Raw genomic sequence first — 19,125 nt, 5'->3', positions numbered from 1 at the left:
AGTGAATTTTGTTTTGAAGACTTTTTCAACACCTTTGCCCCTTTCATGATGGGCAATTTATGAGCACACCTACCCACACTGCACTGAGTGTTCAGCAGTTTTTGACCAAAAATGACATGACCCCGTGCCCCCACCCTTCCTATTCACCTGATCTAGCCCCAGGAAACTGGGGGTTTTTTGTTTGTGTTTCCCCAGATGAAAAAAGTCCTCAAAGGGGAATGTTTTGCCAATGTGAAAGCGGTAAAACCAAAAATGGCGGAAGCACTAAAAGGCATCAAAATCAATGAGTTCAAAAACTGTTTTGAACAGTGGAAAAAACTGTCAGGAGATGTGTATTGCATCAGATGGAGAGTACTTTGAAAGTGACTGAAGTTTAAACATGTAAGAATAAACACACAATTTTTTATAAATAAATTTTAGTTTGTGGGGTCCCCTCTCATATGTGAACAGTAGTACAATATTAGCCACCCTTAAAGAGGATGTAAATTCTGACACATGCTACAACATGAATAAACACTGAAAGCATTATCCTAAGTAATATACATCAGTCACAAAGGGACAAACATTGTACAACTGCATAAGGTACCTAGAGTAGTAGAATGCATAGAGACAGAAAGTAGAAAGGTGGTTACCAGGGCCTGGGTAGAGGGAGAGTGGGGCGTTGTTATTTGATGGGCACAGAGTTTCAGTCTGTGTTAGTGAAAAGTTCTGGAGATGGAGCACGGTGAGGCTTGCACAAAAATGTGAATATACAAAACCACCCGCTTGCTTAGATGTGATTTAAATGATTTTTTAAAGAATTTAAAGGAAACCATTAAGCTTAGAAGAATCCAGGGGGTACCTGGCTGTGGAGAAAGTGGTAAAGGTATGGGCCATACCTCTCTGTTTGCTCCCCACCCCCAGCCATCCATTCTCCACCCTCCTCTGCCCTGTTTTCCCTCTTGAGCCCCATCACTGTGCCTCTTGCCTTCCAGCTTCTAGGCACAGTCACTCAGTGGGGAGCAGTAGCAGGAGAAGGAAGGAGAAAAGAAGAATGATATCGGAGACTCTGTTTCCCTGGCTCTCTCCTTGCAATATTGCTGCCTGGTGACTATATCCTCTGGCTGAAGGTCCCCCAGCCCACACTGGCCCCAGGTTCTGGGGCCCCTTCCACTTACCTCTTCAGATCTGGGGCAGTATCAGCTCCCACTGCCAATAGCCCTGTAACTGCACTATCCCGTGTCATTTTCCTACTCCCTTCTAAAACCTTTGTAAATAGTCCTTTTATTAAATTCCCCTCAAACTGCCCAATTTGAGTGCACCATCTGCTTCTTGCTGGATTGTGGCTGATTCAAGAGTATTTACAAAGATCTAAGTTTGAGAAACACTGACACAAAGGAAATCTACCTATATTCCCCAAAGAACTCTCTGATCCCTCAAACCTTCCAGATATCCAGAGGACAATGGTAAGGGAGGTGAATGGCACCACCTTCTACCCCACCCTTCATCTCCTCTCTTGTTCCAAGCACTTCTTTCAATTGTTCTCTTTTTTTTTTATTGTTTTAAAGATTTTATTTATTTATTTTTAGAGAGGGAAGGGAGGGAGAGAGAGAGAGAGAGAGAGAGAGAGAGAGAGAGAGAGAGAGAGAGAGGGAGAGAGAGAGAGACATCAATGTGCGGTTGCTGGGGGCCATGGCCTGCAACCCAGGCATGTACCCTGACTGGGAATCGAACCTGCGACACTTTGGTTCACAGCCCGCGCTCAATCCACTGAGCTATGCCAGCCAGGGCTTTTTTTTTTTTTTTAATTGTTCTTTTAACACAGAGACTTCAGCATCTATTGTTCTCTCCAATCCCAGACTGTAAATCACATTCTTTGTATGTAACAGAATTCCATTTCAATAAAACAATACATGACTCAGATATTCCATGGAAATTTATTTTTGATAAAAAACATTTTTCCTGTATATGTTTCTATTGAATCCTAGGTACAGATGCCCAAGGATGTGATGCAATTGCTTTTAAGCATGAGTAAAAAAGCTGACATGATATCTACACAAGACTCTTCAAATTGGCAATAGAGATCAAGCTCTGTAAAATGAGTTATATTTCCCTTCTAAGGTGGTCAATTATGGGGAAAAGAACCAATAAACATTTTGTCTTTCTTTTTAGTAGTAATGGCCTAGAATAAGTTGAACTCCTCTCCTCCAAAATCCAAGGAGATGTGTCCTGCCCAGGCTTATACTATGCACATGGAATTTTCAGGTCACGACAAACAGTCACATCTGGTTGTAAGTTCACTGGTTCAGGTAAGCAGACCATCTTTTTACTGCAAGAGAAGAACAACAAGAGGGTATATGCTCAGGGCACATTCCTTTTGGTCAGGAGGGAGGGGTTGGAGGTCTTGTGTTTTCATGATGTCAGGTGAAAGAAGTTTGTAGTTGTATACTACAGGAGCCTACTGTCCTCAAAGGGTCCAGGTGTTAAGACTAATAATATAAAGGTCTGCTAGAGGCAGGGTGTAAGGTGGCTGGGAGTCTCGATCCACACCCATGAATGTGACTAGTGGACACTAAGGAGGAGGAAAATGTAATTAGAAATCTTTATTCCAATAAAATCTTATATAGAATCCAAATAAAACATATCTAGATAGATATAGATAGATAGATAGATAGATAGATAGATAGATAGATAGATAGATAGATGATAGAGATTGATTAGATAAAAAGAACAGGTAAAAAGGGGTTTCTTATATTAAAGTAAAAACAAGGATTTAAGAGTTCATGCTCTTTGGATTCTTAACATTCCCAACACAAGATGGTCTTGCAGGAATATCAGGAGAACCCTGGGTTGCTGTCATCTCTACATCAAAGAAGCTAATCACTCATGATGAGATTGAATCTCAACAAGCATCACATTTAAGTTTAGGATTGGTTCTTATGGGTGTCTCTGGGTTGGGGTGGATACTGGGCTTACTTGTCATTGACCGGCAAAGGAGCAGTGCAGAACTTCCCAACAATGGTAGTCCGATCTTTTCTCCAAACCCAGTGGGAAGCTTGGAACTTGAGATTCACTTGGTGCACCTGGCAGTGAGGGTTGGGATGAGCTAGGACTCCTCTCCCTTGCAGTTGCTGTCTAGGTCTGCAAGGGAAAGGGAGAGTAAGTTATGTAGCACTTCTGGCCTTTGCTTCCCCTTAGTCCCTAAGGGGCTCTGCTGGTAGCACTGGTTAGCTGTCAGGCACAAAAGTTAGCTCCTTGAAGGTGGGGACCACAGTCCTTTGTATCACCCCAACTAGCCCCTCTGCCCACATACCCACAGCTTTGAACATGACTTGGAAAATAATTGATTTTTTGGAAGTAAACAAACAGATACTGCAGCAAAACAGTAGCTCTTGGACTTACACATCTGGAAAAATGTCCCTCATTCTTAGACTCCTCGTTGGAAAAGATCCTCACTTTCAGATCCACCAACTCTGAAGTAGAGCCCTCTTTAGGACATTCAGGTCAAAGGACTTTGTGAGAAGACTAGTCTACTTTATTTTATTTTATTTTTTTTAATGAAAAACCTAGCTGATTCTGTTAGTATGATCAATGCCAAACAAGTTGTTAAATCAATTAGAATTTACTGAATTAAGTACAAAGTTACTTTCACATTCATCTACAGCCATAGTAAATACAGTTCTTGACATAAAAATAAAGACTTTGAAGTTTAGAACATCCCCAACTGCACAAGTACATATAGGAAACTCTCATTATTGTGTATATGACAATGGATTCATTAATAAAATTAAAACAACTATGCAGAATAAAACAAAATGGAAATAATTTATTCATGTTGAAATCATCTTTATTTACAAAATACTATCCTGAGAATGCAATGCCATTAAGCTCTACTTTAAGCATAAGTATAATCATTTAAGTAACAGCCATTACTTAAGCTGTTCCTTTTATTTTTACATATTGGAAATGTTTCAAAACACTTCAGAAGAAAATAAGAAAATTGTTCACTGTAAGAAGCTGCTTGGGTGGTGGAACTTGCAAACAAGGAGTATGAAGGAGGCTGTGGCCTGGGGACTTGGGCCGGGTAAATTTTCTCATCAGAAGGAAACTTGGGGGCTTCACGAAGTGATGGAAAGTAGGGGAAAGACTGCCCACAAACCTCCCTCTCCTCCTTTTTATCAATTTCTGTACTGCAAGAGAAAAACGAAAACAACAAAAAAAGGAATTGAAGGTAATGATGTTCTGAGAGCCTTCTTCAGAAGAGTAATGCCAATCTCTTGGGAGAGGGAGGAAGGCCTCTGTGGGTGTCCATGGGAGTCACTCAGGAAGTCTTTAAAAGGATAGCTATTGGAAGATGGTCCATAATATTGTAATTGACACCTATGTGTGGTGTCAGACAGGTACTAGATTTATCGGGGTGATCATTTGCTAAGTTATATAAATGTCAAATCACTGGGTTGCACATTCATCACATATTATATTGTATGACAACTGCAATTGAAAAATTAAAAAGTTATTTTTTTTAAAAAACTGTAGCTGTTGAGGTGATGCCCAGCGATTCTGCTGTGCTTGGTCTGGGGTGGGGCTCAGTGGCAGTAGTTTCCACAGCTCCCCAGGTGACTGTTGTGCAGCCGAAGTTGTATGTCATTGTCACGGCTCCGTCCAGAGTTGGCTCACCTGCCATTGGACTGAAGAGGTGATGAAAATACCCTTCTAGAAGTAACTCATCCTTGAAGGGATCTGAAGAAAATTATTTAGCTACAATCTGCAGGGCTCAGGTAGGTACCTGAAGACCTGTGTTGGGGCCCCGACTGCCTGCCATGTGCCCTGTGTGGCCTTGGTGAGCTGGAACCCGGGCCAGCAGTGGGGTGTCTGGGAGCCAAGAAGTAATGTGCCTTCCAGCTGAAACTTGTCTTCCCTGATAGCACAGTTAATGTGCAGCCCTTCAGCCTGAGAAATGTTTCCAAACACAAATCTCATCCAGTCACACTCCTGTTTAAAACTCCCAGTGGCTCCCCAAACTGCTCTCAGGATAAAAACCAAAACCTCTAATCCTTCAAGGCCCTGCTTGATGTGGCCCGGGCTCACCCCTCCAGCCTCCTCTTATGGGGCCTCACCCCCGTGCTGCCCCTCCCAGTGTTATAACCTCACTAACCCGGACCTGGGCAACTCCTGAGAATCCTTAAATCTCTGTTCAAATATCATTTCCTCACACTCAGTCAGGTGCTGTCTTGCATAGCACCTGCCACTGTTGATGATTGTGCACTTCTCCTGCAGACCGTATTTCTCAGGCTCCTCTGTCAGCAGGTTCTGGAGAGAATCACACCCTGTTCTGTGGTCTGCCAACACTGCCCCTGGCTTTGTCCCTGTATGTAGCCCTGGGGTGGGAGTGGCTCCTCCTGTGGCTGATTTCTGCATTGCCTCCCCTTCTCCCCATCTTTGGGGGTTTTCGGCTCTCCCAGCACATTTGTAGTTAGTTTTCTGAGTTAAACTCCTTCTGTTGGACTACCTGGCTTGTGCGATGTTTTCCAGACAGGGCCCTGACTAAGATGCTGGTGTACCTAATTAGTCTGTGTCCTGCTGGTTTTGTGAGTAAGTAATCAATTGCTTTTTGAAGAAACATGCACTACTGAGTTCCTTTCCTCTGCCTGCCTTGTGATGTCCTAGAGTTGAGGTCCTCTGCCCTTCCATCTTCAGCCTGGTCCCAACTGGCTGCTAGGCCAAAGTGTGACAACAAGGGAAACACTCAGCCCTAGTTCTGGGAATGGGTACCATCCAGCATCAAGCCTGCCAGCCCTCACCTTGCACTCATTTGCTGGCTGACACTCTGCCTGCAATTCTGTTCTGGCAACTCACCCAGTACTACTCCCCTACCCAGAAGTGGGTGCCTCCGGGGCTCTGGCCAGTCCTTCCTGGGATAGTGGCTGAGGCTCTCCTACATGCTGACATCCCTGATGCCCCCAGTCTTGCATTCCTGAGCACTGTTTCTTCTCAGGGACTTAATTTCTAGGTTTTCACCACCTGTTGGGACACCCCAGCACCGCTGCCTGCCTGCCTCATCTGCTCTTGTCTGAATATACTGTACTTGTACCCAATACTGACCCTGAACCTGGGACAGTTGCCCAGTATGTGTCTGTGGGTACATCTGTGGTAGATTCTGCCCTTACCCCCAGCCCCAGCCCAGTGAGCTTGGCTTACCTATCAGTGAGCGCAGCAGGGCCTGTCCAGGGATATGTGTGTAAAATAAAACTGTCTCGTAAGGAGAGAGGCCAGCTGTGAGGGACATTTACTTACATGGTGATCTGGGCTGAGGAGGTGACATTGCTGCTGAAGAAGGTGACCATGATGTTGGTGTCCTTGTTTCTTGGCTTCTGCAAGTAAAACTCCACAAGGCTATGATGCACTAGGAAACAAAAGCAGAGCAGACTCCTGAGCCAGAACTTGGTGAGTGCAGTGCCCAAACAGCCCCAGAAAAAGGGAGTAAGTATGATGAGGAAGCTCTGCTCTACCTCTTAGTAGGTGTAGGACCTGGAACAGATTACTCGTTATTGCAGATCCTCAGCTTCTTCAAATATAAATTAGGGAAAATAAAAATAGATACCACAGGTCTGAATGAGAATTAAATGAGTTACTACATATAAAGTCCTTAGACAGTGCCGGTGCCTAAGAAGCATTTAATACATGTTAGTTTTTATTATTACTTGTAATGCTAGAATGTCCCACATGTCCCTATTTGGTGACATTATCTTGGTAGTGTGATTTTGAAAGGACCTAAGAGGTTCTCTTCTACTAGATAATTAAATCACCAAATATAGTGATGCCCCTCCCCCACCTCACCAGATACACAGTGTCAGGGAACACACTTGTGTGCAGGAGATGACTATTTCCCTCCCTGTGGCAGACAGGTGTCTATGTGGCATCTCCACCCTCCCAGGCAGCATGGACACTGGGACTCTCAAAGCTGGTGTCATCGACATGGACTGGGTGAGCAGCCTATCTCAGGGCAAAACCTCTGGAACCTGCTGTCCCTCTAGCAAGAGAAGTTAAGAAGCATAGCCTCCCTAACACCCCCATCCTTGCCTGATTAAGGGTCAGGCCCCTCTCGTGGCATTTTTCGGCCTTGGAGCATCTCACAGACTCCTTTGGTGACTGAGACATAGCTGGAGAAGCAATCCTTCACCTTTTCCCTAAATATGGTCCTTCTATGCTCATGGGGTTAGCAACAGGACTCAGGGCAGATGCCAAGATGCCAAGAACTCACCAAAAGAAAGGAAAACACTATATGTGGGTCCCCTACACACACAACCAGAAAGTGTCACATCCCTTCCATCTCTCTTTCTCATTTGCTTACTATGGGATGCAGATGGTTCTGGTGAAGGACAAGGTTGAAATGAAGTGGATAATTGAAATGTAAATGAAAAAAGCTGACTTACATAAGCTTTAGGAATTTCATTCTCTGGGCTGAGTTTGATATATCACTTCTTCTTTGCCAGAAGGTATCACTGATCAAGAAAGTTTCCTAAGGTTCTGCTTCCCCCTTCTCTACATTATCTGGAAGCCCCAGGAGGACCAGGTCTGCCAACAACGCTGGGTCAGTGGGAACTGGTAGTGGAATCTGATTTGCACAGGAGCACGACATGGGAAGCAGCACACAGGGCCCTGGAGAGTTAACTGGTCAGGAGACCTGGATCCAAGGCCCGGCCCTGCTGCTCACCCTCTGTGGCGCCTTGTCTGAGTCACTGAAACTCTCTGTGCCTCAGTCCCTTCATCCATAAACAATAACCCTGGGATCTCCTCACACAACACGGTAGGAATAAAATGAGTTGACAGAGAAAAGATACTTTGTGTGAAATATTTAGAGAAGATTCTCTGCTCTGCTGGTGCATGCCTGGCTGACTTCCATCCCGGTCAGCACCGCTGAAGTCCAGCCCAGTGCCGTGATGGCCTGGGAGTGGGTGAGGATAGGGAACTGCCAGCTACCAGCACCCCAGGAACTAGCAAGTGAAAGGTTGTACCCCTGGGACACAGAAGGTTCCAGCTTGGATGCTCAGAACAGAAGCCTCAATGCACACAGGCAAATGGGTGCTCATGCTGGCTTATTTCTTTTGAACAGACAGGATCATGCTTCTGGGGGGGCATAGGGAGGGAGTCTCACAACGAATATAACACAGAAAAATTATGGCTACATGAATCTGCTTTAAAATGCTTGTAATCTTCAAGCGTTCCCCAGGCTCCCTGCGGCATATTCCTAGCTGTGCAAATGGGGAGGAGCTAATTCAGGTTGCCCAAAGCTGCCCAGGAGCTGGAAATAGAACTGAACATCCACTCCCCACAGCATTGCTTCTACCCCTAGACACAGTATCCTTTTTCAGGCTGACCTCGAAGGGGCGGTGAGGACGGAGGAGCAACCAGAAATACGGCTGTAAAGAGCACGCTCTCAGAAGAGAAGCAAGAAGCGAGGGTGGAGGCAGGTGGTGGCGTGGGAAGACTGAAGATTTGGGAGTAAGAAGCCCTGGGGTTGAATCCCGACTTTTTGCCCAGCTATGTAGTAGCCTTGGGCACATTACTCAGTCTCTCAGAGCCTCCTTTCCTCACACCTACCTCTCAGAGCTGCATTATCCAGGAAGCTTACATATGTGAAAAGCCTACAGTTAATTCTTATAACCCACTTTGTTCCTAAGACATAGCCATGAATCCTCTCTGGCGTGAAGTTGGAAACACGTGCATCCAGTTCCCCAAATTCTCTGATTGATAAAGGAAAAGGAATTATTAATTACTGCATTCCAGTCACTGTGCCAGGGATTTCCTGTATACTACTTTATTTTATCTGCACAATTGGTTCTTTGAAGAAGGTACTATTATTTTTCCATTTTCTACGTAAGGATATAGAAGTTCAGAGAGGTTAAGTAACTTGCTCCTGATCACACAGCTGGTGAGTGAAGAAGCTGAGATTCAAATTCCAGTCTGTATGACCACAGAGTATGGGCTTTGGGCTCCCTAACACAGTGCACTCAGCCTTCTAGTGCCAGGAAGTAGGGCCACAGAGATCCTTCCAGCAATCAGACACAAGTTGATCAGAAAATCAGTCAGAATTAGCATGGCCATATAATGTATCTTCCTGACCAGCATACTTCTGTTTTGTAAACACAATAAACCAGATGGGGTCCCAGGATGACAAGCATCAACCGGGAACTAGAGTCACCCTTGTTAAGGTACACATCACATAGGGAAATATGACGTTTCAGCCTATAATGTAGTTCATAGATTCTGTGACACACTTTTCTTTCCCATTTAGCATCTTTATAATCACTGGCACCTTAGCTTTAATAAAATGTAGTAGTTAGAAGCAATGGAGAAGAGTTAAAATATGTGAAGGGAAAGGAAGGCAGAGAACGAGGTTCTGTATTCCTCGGGGACCCTGACCTAGGAGAGCAGCCAGGGTGGGAGACACATAGGGTGGGCACCAAGGGAGGGGTAAAAAAGTATGCAGGAAGGAAGGAGGCAGAGGTACACCCAAAGACTGTTCTGAGAGAGCCCACATTGGAGGGCAGATTTCTGTGGACAGTGAGGAGTAACTAGGATCTTCCTGTACATAGACAGGAAGATGCTCCCAAGTCCTCATCCTTGATAGAGTACTGGATTAAACTAGCTCTGAAAGTTCTGTTTTTCAGACCACTACTGGCTGTGCCCCAACCCTCATGACATCTTTGCTCCAGTCCTTTACCTTCTACCTTGGCTACCATGCTGGAATGGATACAACCCAAGCTAGGGAACCCTGGACTCTGCTGGACAGCACACTGGCAGAGCTGAGCCATGCTTTTTTGCCCCAACTCACCACAGTATGGAGGCTCGGAAGTAGTCAGGAGGTAGACTCTCACTTCCTTAGGAAGTGGCTCTATCTTGACACCATCTTGTTCCACCAGCCCTGGAAGTCAAGAAGCAAAGACAGCAAAGCCCTGAGAGAGCCATTTTCAGGGTCCATGGCACCCAGCCACACAGTAATTAATTCCCACACCCATTCATCTACAAACAGCTACACTGCATGCTCATTATATGCCATGATCTATGGTGTGTTCCAGGATACATGCAACTCAGCCAGTCTGGGATAAACACACAAGTAAACAGGAAATACATTCTGTAGATCGCCTGGCCCTTTCTCAGGAGGTGTTTCTAAGAAATCTGAAATTATGCCTCCAACTTGCAAAATAATTTACATGACAACTGTTTAATGGCTTATCTTCTGTGTAGTAAAACTGTAAAAAGTGCTTGACCTGAATGGTGGTTGACAAGCTGGGAAGGGTATTCTGGGCAGAGAGTACAGTTTGGGTACATGGACAAAGGGTAAGCAAACATGAAGTACTCTTGGGAGTACAAGTAGTCAGCATCCCCAGGGTGTTCTGTGTCACTGAAAGTGTAGTGAGAGATGAGACTAGGTGCTATGTGAAGTGCTTGTTACACCAGCCAGTCTGTCACATCTGGGGGAAATCATGACCTATGCCCAAAGAGTAGGAAGTAATATTGATTTGCTTTACTGTGGGAAGCTGCCCTACTCTACCATTTTGTCAAGCAGAAATCCATTTCATTCATGTAAGCAATGACAGGCTGCTATAGCTGAGTGGCAGCCAGGGATGGGAAGTGAGAGAAAGAAGCAGGGGAAAGAACATTTACACTTCCCAGAGTTTTTCTTGGAGCTGTTCATTCTGTATAACCCCAGGATGTTCCCAGCAGTGGTCTGACTGGTGAGTCGACACCAGTTCCCTCAGCCTTACTCGTGTTCTTCTTCTCAGACTGGCCTGGATCATCCAGGAACGTGCCCAAGTTGACCAGCAGTTAGGCATATCTCCAGCTGCTATGTGGCCACCATAGCTTCACACCTTTAAAGTGGGCCACATGTGGCACTCTTGGGGACTTCTCCACAACACCTTGATTTAGGAACTATCAGGAACTCATGAATGACTGGCCCAGCTAAAAAGGTCTGTGTCAAGCCTCTAGTTTGCAAGTGGGGTCAGGGACTCTGGACTATACCAACGTTTCCAGAGAATGCCCTGAGGCTGGGCTTACAGGGGGTGGGCTGTGTGTGTGAAGGGTATGGGCAGGGTGAGTATGGCATCAGGCAGCAATACAGAGAGTGAGGGGTGGGACACAGAGGGCCAAATGCCATCATCCAGGTCAGAACAGGCTGAACACCTCATCAATTACATTTTTTAAATCCCAGTTGGGTAGATTTCTTGATCATAGGTAATCAGGACTTAAAGAGGTGACAACTAGCAAGACTTAAACTTCCCCAAAATTGTCAAAGGAGGCAAAGAGGTAGCATTTACCAATCCTCGGACAGGAAAGCAGAAAAGGGTTAAAACAATCCAGGCAGCGTCCAGCAAGGAAGGCTTTGTAGCTGGCACAGGGAAAGGCCATCAAAGGACAGGAATTCTCCAGGGCGCTGATATAGAGGTGCACGGCCCTCATGTGATCACAGATTAGATAACTGTAGCCTGAACAGGGAGGGAAACACAACCAAGGTTTCAGTTCAAGGCAAAGGGAAATGCCAAATTTTACGCGACCACCAGCTATAGATATGTGGGATGTCCCCTGAGCCACATTTAAAGAATGTGAATAGATATGGCTACTGCATTCTTTCTTTTCATTTTCATTTTCCATAGAAACCCTATGCTTACTGTATTTTTCAGACTATAAGACATACCCCCCAAATTTGAGAGGAAAATGGGTGTGCATCTTATAGTCCGAATGTAGCTTACCTGGCTGGTAAATGTAGTTTACATTTACATTAGTGAAATATTATGTTATTTATGTTATTAAATATTTTACCACATTTTTTGCTTCAAAAACTTTTTTCTGCTTTTCCTCCTCTAAAACCTAGGTGCGTATTATGGCTCAGTATGTCCTTTAGTCCTAAAAACATGGTAATCTATGAAGAAAATTGCTGAATTTGAGACCCGTACTTCCATGATTGTACGAGCTCTTTGTCAGAAAATGGTAGCATCCTGACTTGGTGATTCTGACTCCACTTATTAAAATGGATATCTGTCCACACGTTTTACCTTCTTTATCATCACTCACATGGGCAATTTTTTACCAAAAATATTTTTTTACAATCTCATTATACCCATCCCACCAATGAGACAATCAAAGGAGTCAGCAGCAAGCAGTTAGTTCACAGTCAGTCTCTCAACGCCAGTGTGCTGGGGCTCGCCTGGCCAAGTGACTGACAAGCTCTACTTGCCAAATGTCCCAATTCAACAAAAACTTGGTTTTCTTCTTATTGTTTTTGTTTACTAATTAAATTTTTGCCATAACTCACACTGGATAAATTGGCTGGGGTTAGGAGGTCTGTAGCGAGCCATAGCTCCAGGGTTCTGGCATCGTCAGACTCTCCCTTCACCTCAGGACAACCCCTGCCCTCCAACTCTGGAATCAGCAACCACATCTGAGCTGTGTGTTGATATTCCTGTCCCCTCATGGTTGGGACATTCTATGGCCATGCTCCTTCTAGCTGCAACAAGGGGCTGCGAGATACAAACTAAACCTTTCTCAAATGGTGTTATGAAGAAAAAAATGAGGAGTAGCCAACTGAATACCACAGAAATTTTCAAAAGCCATTAAAACCACGCTATCTCGTCTGACCAAAATTGCTGGAAAAACCTATAAATTGTTAAAAGGAACATGTTTTTGTAAAATCAGTAAATTTGGTAAATTTGATTAGTGGTTCCTTAATACAATTGTCAAAAGAATCCTTAAAATGTCAAAAGTTTGGTTAAAAAGAAGACACTAAAAAGACAGTAAATAAGAAATCAGGATAAACTCTATATGAAATGCTGATAGTTTGCCTATATTCATAAGAATATAAGAAGATTAAACAATCCTTAATACTTAATTTTTGACAAATTTGGTGTTTTAAAAATGATGCTAAGAATGTATGCAATGAATATATGTATATTCATAAAGAACATTTGGAAACGTTTAGAAGAAAAGAAATGGTCCAGCCAAGATGGAGGTGTAGGCAGAAACCCTTTGCTTCCTTACACAACCAAAAGGAGGATAACAACCAATCTAAAATCAATAAACTACCAAAAGCACCAGAAAATCAAACTGCATGGAACTCCAACAACCAAGAAATTAAAGAAAAAATCAGCCAGGACAACCAGACCGTAAGGTGGCGGACAGTGTGGGCCAACTCAGAAAAACCATAGCAAGTCAGCAGACCATGGGGGTGGGGTTGTCTGCCGAACTCAATGGGGCTGACTTAAGGGGAAGACTGAGACTCAGAGCTGACTGTGGGCTATGGCTAGGGTTGTTGCTGTGGGAGAAACTCCCAGTCTCACCTGAGAGTTTGTTGAAAAGTGCAATAGAGGTGAGCAGGTGAGCACGTGAGCCGCACTATTCCCTCTCTGGGCCCTCCCCCACAGGCAGCAAAGAGGGTTGCCCTGCCTGGGTGAATACCTAAGGGCCTGCCCCCTTACAACTTATCAGCTGTGCCAAGACAAAGAAATATGGCCCAAATGAAAGAACAGAGCAAAGCCTCAGAAAGAGAACTAAGCAAGGAGGAGATCACCAACCTATCTGATGGAGAATTTAAAGCCCTGGTAACCTCCTTCTGGCTCACAGAACTGATTGAGCTTGGTGGAAAAATGAAAGATACTCAAAATGAAATAAAGCAAAATATTCAAGGAACCAACAGTGACAGGAAAGAAACCAGGATTCAAAGCAACGATTTGGAACAAAAGGAAGAAATGAACATCCAACTGGATCAGAATGAAGAAATAAGAATCTGAAAAAATGAAGAGAGGCTGAGGAATCTCTGGGACAACCTAAAACATTCCAATATTCGAATTATAGGGGTACCAGAAGGAGAAGAACAACAGCAAGAAATTGAAAACTTATTCGAACAAATAATGAAGGAAAACTTCCCCAATCTGGCAAAGGAAATAGACTTCCAGGAAGTCCAGAGAGTACCAACGGAGCTGGACCCAAAGAGGAACACACCAAGACACATCATCAAGTTACCCAAGATTAAAGAAAAAGAGAAAATCCTAAAAGAAGCAAGGGGAAAGGAGAGAGTGAGTTACATACCGAAGGATGCCCATTAGGATATCAGCGGATTTCTCAAAAGAAAACTTGCAGGCAAGAAGGGGCTGGAAAGAAGTATTTGAAGGTATGAAAGGCAAGGACCTACACCCAAGATTACTCTGTCCAGCAAAGCTTTCATTTAGAATGGAAGAGCAGATAAAGTGCTTCTTAGATAAGGTCAAGTTAAAGGAGTTCATCATCACCAAGCAATTATTATATGAAATGTTAAAGGAACTTATCTAAGAAAAAGAAGATAAAAAATATGAACAATAAAATGGCAACAAGCTTACAACTATCAACAAATGAACCTAAAAGAAACAAACACTAAAACTAAGCAAACAACCAGAACAGGAATAGAATCAGAGAAATGGACAGCACACAGAGGGATTTCAGTGGGGAGGAGGAAGGGAAGAATAGGGGGGGAAGGTACAGGAAAGAAGAAACATAATTAGTAGGAATAAAATAGAGATAAAAATGGTATAGGAAACAGAGGACTCAAAGAACTTAAATGTACAACCCGTGGACATGAACTAAGGGGGTGGAATGCTAGAGGATTGGGGGGTCGGGGGGGTAAAGGGGGAAAAATTTGGAAAACTGTAATAGCATAATCAATAAATATACTTGAAAAGAAAAGAAATGTATATTTATTAAATGTACTCAAGAAGATGATCTTGAAAACAAGTTTGGAGAGTTGTTAAATTTAGTGAGTTTGGGGATATGGTCATGTAGTAAATTGATCCTTCGGCTACCTAGCTTTGGGCACATTGGTCTACTTCTGCCACAGCTAGTCTCCACTGAGGATTTAGCTAGTGTGGACTATGCCACAAAGCAGGGCCCAAGAAGAAAGGATACTATTGCCTGGAGTGATGATATATCATGTCAGGGCCTAAGAAGTGGGGAGGGCAGCATACCAATGGTGCAGGCTTTTAATTTCAGTCACTTTTCCCCCAGAATTCCTGGACTCCAAAGACATTTGTTCAATAAGTGCCAAGTAAGGCATTATGGACATAGTAAAGGGTGCAAGAAGGGAGACCTTCTGTGGCCCACACTAGCTGACTCAACACAAAGGCTGTTGGAGAATTCTGGTCTCTGGGGAAGCTAAAAACCAACTCTCTCTGGCTTTCTGACCTGCATGAATGAAGGTGGGACACCCAGGTTGGTCTTGGCCTCCATTGACGAAGTAGTCCACATGTCCGACAGGAATCCGAATACCCAAATCTGAAAGAAGACAGAACCCCATTACCTGTTCTTACTACAGGGGCATATTGTCTAGGTCCCATAGCAGAGCCCACTGGCAACAGAGCCTGAGGTGTGGCTTTATGAGCCCACCCACTCTCAGTGCTGAATGAGTCCCCTCCTCACTGCTAAGTGCTCTGAGAAAGCAGCACCAGCCCTTAGTTTCCTAAAGAGGGTTTGCTGAAAGGAAGCACAGAATAGATTCATAAGAAGATGCTCATAGTTGCCTAATAAAATCAAGAAAAATGTCCCTGAGCAAAAGTTTTAATAAATCAGTAAATGTTATATGTTTGGTAAATTTCCTTGAGTAATAGTTTCTATTTTGTTTCAAGCAATAGTTCAGATGTATGTATTTGGGACCACACTTTCACATTCTCCCACATACTTTTGTGCTCTCCTGACAGCAGAAATACAACCTGGCTACAAAGAGGTGCATGTGAGAGACTATAGACCTCATTTCATTATCACGATCATATCTACCCTTCAATCTGGGTCAGATCCAGCTGCCAAAGACACTGATTTTCTCCTTCATATCATTTATCATTATTGTAAGCAATTGATTGTATTATTTGTTTAATGCCATCTACCCAGGGATTAAGCAATGACCTAGAAGTTATCCTTGAGTCTATGGCCATACCATCTTGAACTTGCCAGATGTCTGATCCCAGAAGCTAGAAGTTATTCTTGATTCCTCCCTTTTCCTCACTCCCTATATCACCTTTCTGGTAAGCTCTGCCTCCAAAATATATTTTGAATCTTTCTACTTCTTTCTGTCTCTACTTGCCCAAGCCACTATCATCTCTCACCATCATGTCTTGTTCTTCTAATGTGTTTCTCAGCTTCCCTTAGTGTTTCCTGCAGTCCATTCTCTGCATAGCAGCTGCAGTAATCTCTTAAGAAATCTACATCACTGCCCTGTTGTCACTGACCGTACAATAAAAATTAAACCCCTTGCCATGGCCATTCTGGTCCTGTGCCCTCTTCCCCAACATGACTCAGTGCCTCACTCACACCGTGCACTCTGCCCTGTCCCCACCCTTGTCCAGGCTCTCATTTTGGTGATAGAATGTTTTTCTACCAGCCCTTTTCAGGGTTGACTCATTCACAGCTGCAAAATCTTATATCAAATATCATGTCTTTGGACAGACTTTCCTCAATAATTCTACTTAAAGTAGACCTCTGACCTAAGTCACCCTTGACCTCATATCCTTCCTTATCATAATCACAATGTGTAATTGTCATGTCTGTTCACTTGTTTGTGAACTCCACAACAGCAGGGCATTCACCTGTCTATTTTCTGTTATATCCCCAATATCAGTGCAGTACCCAGCACACATGAGTGCCTAATAAATATTCATTGAAGGAATAAATGAATGGATGCTTGCCCAATTAGCCTGTGGGTTCCACATGAGCAGGGACCTTATCAGATGTCTGTTCCCAGCAGTGTTCTCAGCACCTGCTACATAGCTCAGTAAAGACTGAGATGAAGAGATGAATGGAATGAGTCTTTCTTCCTTTGGTCACATTAAGAAGAAGCTTTAACTTTGAAGGGCACTAAGAGGCCTAGTTCAGGTAAATAAGGACCTAAAAGTCACCTATTTAGCAAATTTAGGGACAAAAGGGATTAGTTTCACTTATTAGCATGGTTAATTAACCCAGCAGCTTGGCAGAAGCCTATGGGCTTGAGTTGCCTGTCTGTGAGATGAAGGAAAGAGAGGTTTGACCAATATGATTGCATGGACTTCTTTCAGAATCATCAATCTGTGAATGTTGGATGCTAAAAGAAGGCCAAAGGGAGTGAAGCATGGACAACTCTCAATTGAACTGCAAACACTTCAGTAAGGACCGACATTATTTCCTCCCATACCCATCACACTGAGCACTGGGCCTGGCACAGACTCATGGGCATTTGTTAGGGAGTTGAAATGAGGAGAAATGCCCGACCCCTTTCCCAGCTGGTCAGAAGAGCTTAATTTGGTCAGAGTGGATTTAGAGTTGAGGGTCTTTCCTATGCCTGTCATTGCTGGAGGGGGGAATTTTCATTCTTTGCTGGGCTGAACAACAGGGTTCATCCCCCAGGAGGCCTAAGAATAGACCCCAGGAGTAGAATGTCCCGATGCCCTGGGGCTAAGGCACAGTCACCCTAAAAAAGCAGCATGACTTTCCCATACACCAGCCAGGCAGCAGTCCCTGCCCTGGCACTACCTCAGAACAAGGGTTAGTGCTGAATCAGAGAGTGAAACTGCTCCACAAATGAGAAATCTCCTTCCTGCTGCTAGCTAAAAACAGATCCATTCATCTCACTGCTAAGAAAATGACAGAGTGAAAAATAAAAAATAAAATAAGTAAAATTTAAGAAAAGAAAATGACAGAGCTGCAAGATGCTGGGGAATGCCTCACTGTGCAATAGAACCTCAGAGGGGGAGGGAATCTGCCCAGGGCCACACAGCTACTGCTGCCATCCCACCCCTGCCCTGTGCTCATTGCCCCAGCCCAAGAAGGCCCTCCCAGCTCACTGTCGGTGTCTGTGTGGATGGCTTCCACAAAGAGGGCATCTCCAGCATCCAGGCGCTCCTCCAGGCTGGCTCTGGTGTACTCTGGCCCAGCAGGGTCGAGGCCTACAAGGATAGGCTGATGTCAAGGCCCCCTTTCCTCTCAGCCACAGGAACCCTCACAGATCCACAGCACACCTACCTTGGCAGCCATTCCAGTTTAGTGTCTCTCAACAAGGACCCCAAGGGTAGAAAACTAACTCAGAACCCCTATACACAGGGACCCCCACTCCACTGTCTGTAACTTCCCAATGACCCAGCTTCTCTGGTTGTCCAATGAGCTCGATAACACCAACCATTTGGTGAGGCTTAATGTGGGTGATACTAATCCTCAAGTAGTAGTAACAAGAGCTTTAATTTTTTGAGCAGGTATTATGAGCCAGGCATGATGCCAGGCAGTTTTACACACCCTAGTCCTCACAACACACAGTGAAAGAAATATTACTATCTTCATGTCTTAGTTTGGAGCCCTTCCCCTCTCCTCCCCAAAAAGTAAACCCTGAGACAAGGATTCAAAAAGCAAGTAGCTTATTTGGGAGATCACAGAAAGTGCACTGAAGGAATGGAAAATTGAGTCATAGAATGAAGAACATTTTTAATGAATGGAGTATCACTTTGGGCAAGCAGGTTTCACCCCACTGGGACTCCTCTGAGGGACTCTTAGAACATGATTCACGGTTGTCCCATTGCAGGGTAATTGCCACACAACTCTGGCCCCTGATTAACTGAGGATAGCTCCTGAAACACAAAGCATACTACCCTTTTGCAAGTATTTAGCACACCATTTAAAGGCGATTTCCACAGTGGGTCAAGAAGATATCCTAATAGGAGCTGTTACAAACCATCTTACTATTAACCTAAAATAAAAGGTCTTTCAAGGTGAGAGGCACTAATGCAGTCACTGATTCAGGCAGAAACCCAATTAGTCTTCCAATCAGGAGACAAAGGCAAAGGGCATTCATGAGAAAGTGAAAGGGAACTATTACCTCAGTAGAAGCAAGGCATTTCTGATGATGCAGATGAGCTAACACCGTGACACTAATTTTAAACAGTGTTTTTAATTTTCAGTTGGGTAGTGATCAGTCTGATAGTCATAATATCTGCTTTCCTGTTATCCTTACAAACAGTTCTTTGGGACAGTGTTGCTTTAGGCCCAGTCCAAAGGTTGTTTTTCCCTGTTTTAACATTCCAAAGGTTGTAGGCATAAGAGGTACAAAGCAGGTCTTCTGGAATATCAGTTCTGGCTCCATTTAAAAGTGGTTTATTAATTTTTTAC

At 44.0% G+C, this 19,125-nt stretch overlaps 1 protein-coding gene across 3 annotated transcripts in view; it reads right to left on the bottom strand.

The window, feature by feature from the left end:
- Positions 1 to 1,897: 1,897 nt before the first annotated feature.
- Positions 1,898 to 19,125, bottom strand: part of PLA1A (phospholipase A1 member A) — a 48,656-nt gene continuing 31,428 nt past the window's right edge. For all 3 annotated transcript variants that reach the window (XM_045851075.1, XM_045851077.1, XM_045851076.1), the window contains 7 exons: positions 17,814 to 17,915; positions 15,190 to 15,279; positions 11,301 to 11,468; positions 9,815 to 9,904; positions 6,274 to 6,382; positions 2,956 to 3,120; positions 1,898 to 2,308 (listed from right to left, as the gene is read on the bottom strand). In XM_045851075.1, coding sequence (XP_045707031.1) covers positions 2,224 to 2,308; positions 2,956 to 3,120; positions 6,274 to 6,382; positions 9,815 to 9,904; positions 11,301 to 11,468; positions 15,190 to 15,279; positions 17,814 to 17,915 — 809 coding nt within the window. In that variant the 3' untranslated portion in view covers positions 1,898 to 2,223. The remainder of the gene's footprint in view (positions 2,309 to 2,955; positions 3,121 to 6,273; positions 6,383 to 9,814; positions 9,905 to 11,300; positions 11,469 to 15,189; positions 15,280 to 17,813; positions 17,916 to 19,125) is intronic.

The sequence above is a fragment of the Phyllostomus hastatus genome, unplaced genomic scaffold (genome assembly GCF_019186645.2).
Source record: "Phyllostomus hastatus isolate PE091 unplaced genomic scaffold, TTU_PhHast_1.1 phas_contig_86, whole genome shotgun sequence".
In the NCBI taxonomy this organism is placed as follows: Eukaryota; Metazoa; Chordata; class Mammalia; order Chiroptera; family Phyllostomidae; genus Phyllostomus; species Phyllostomus hastatus.
Note: the sequence above shows the minus strand (reverse complement) of the source record. Positions and strands in the feature narration are given on the sequence as shown.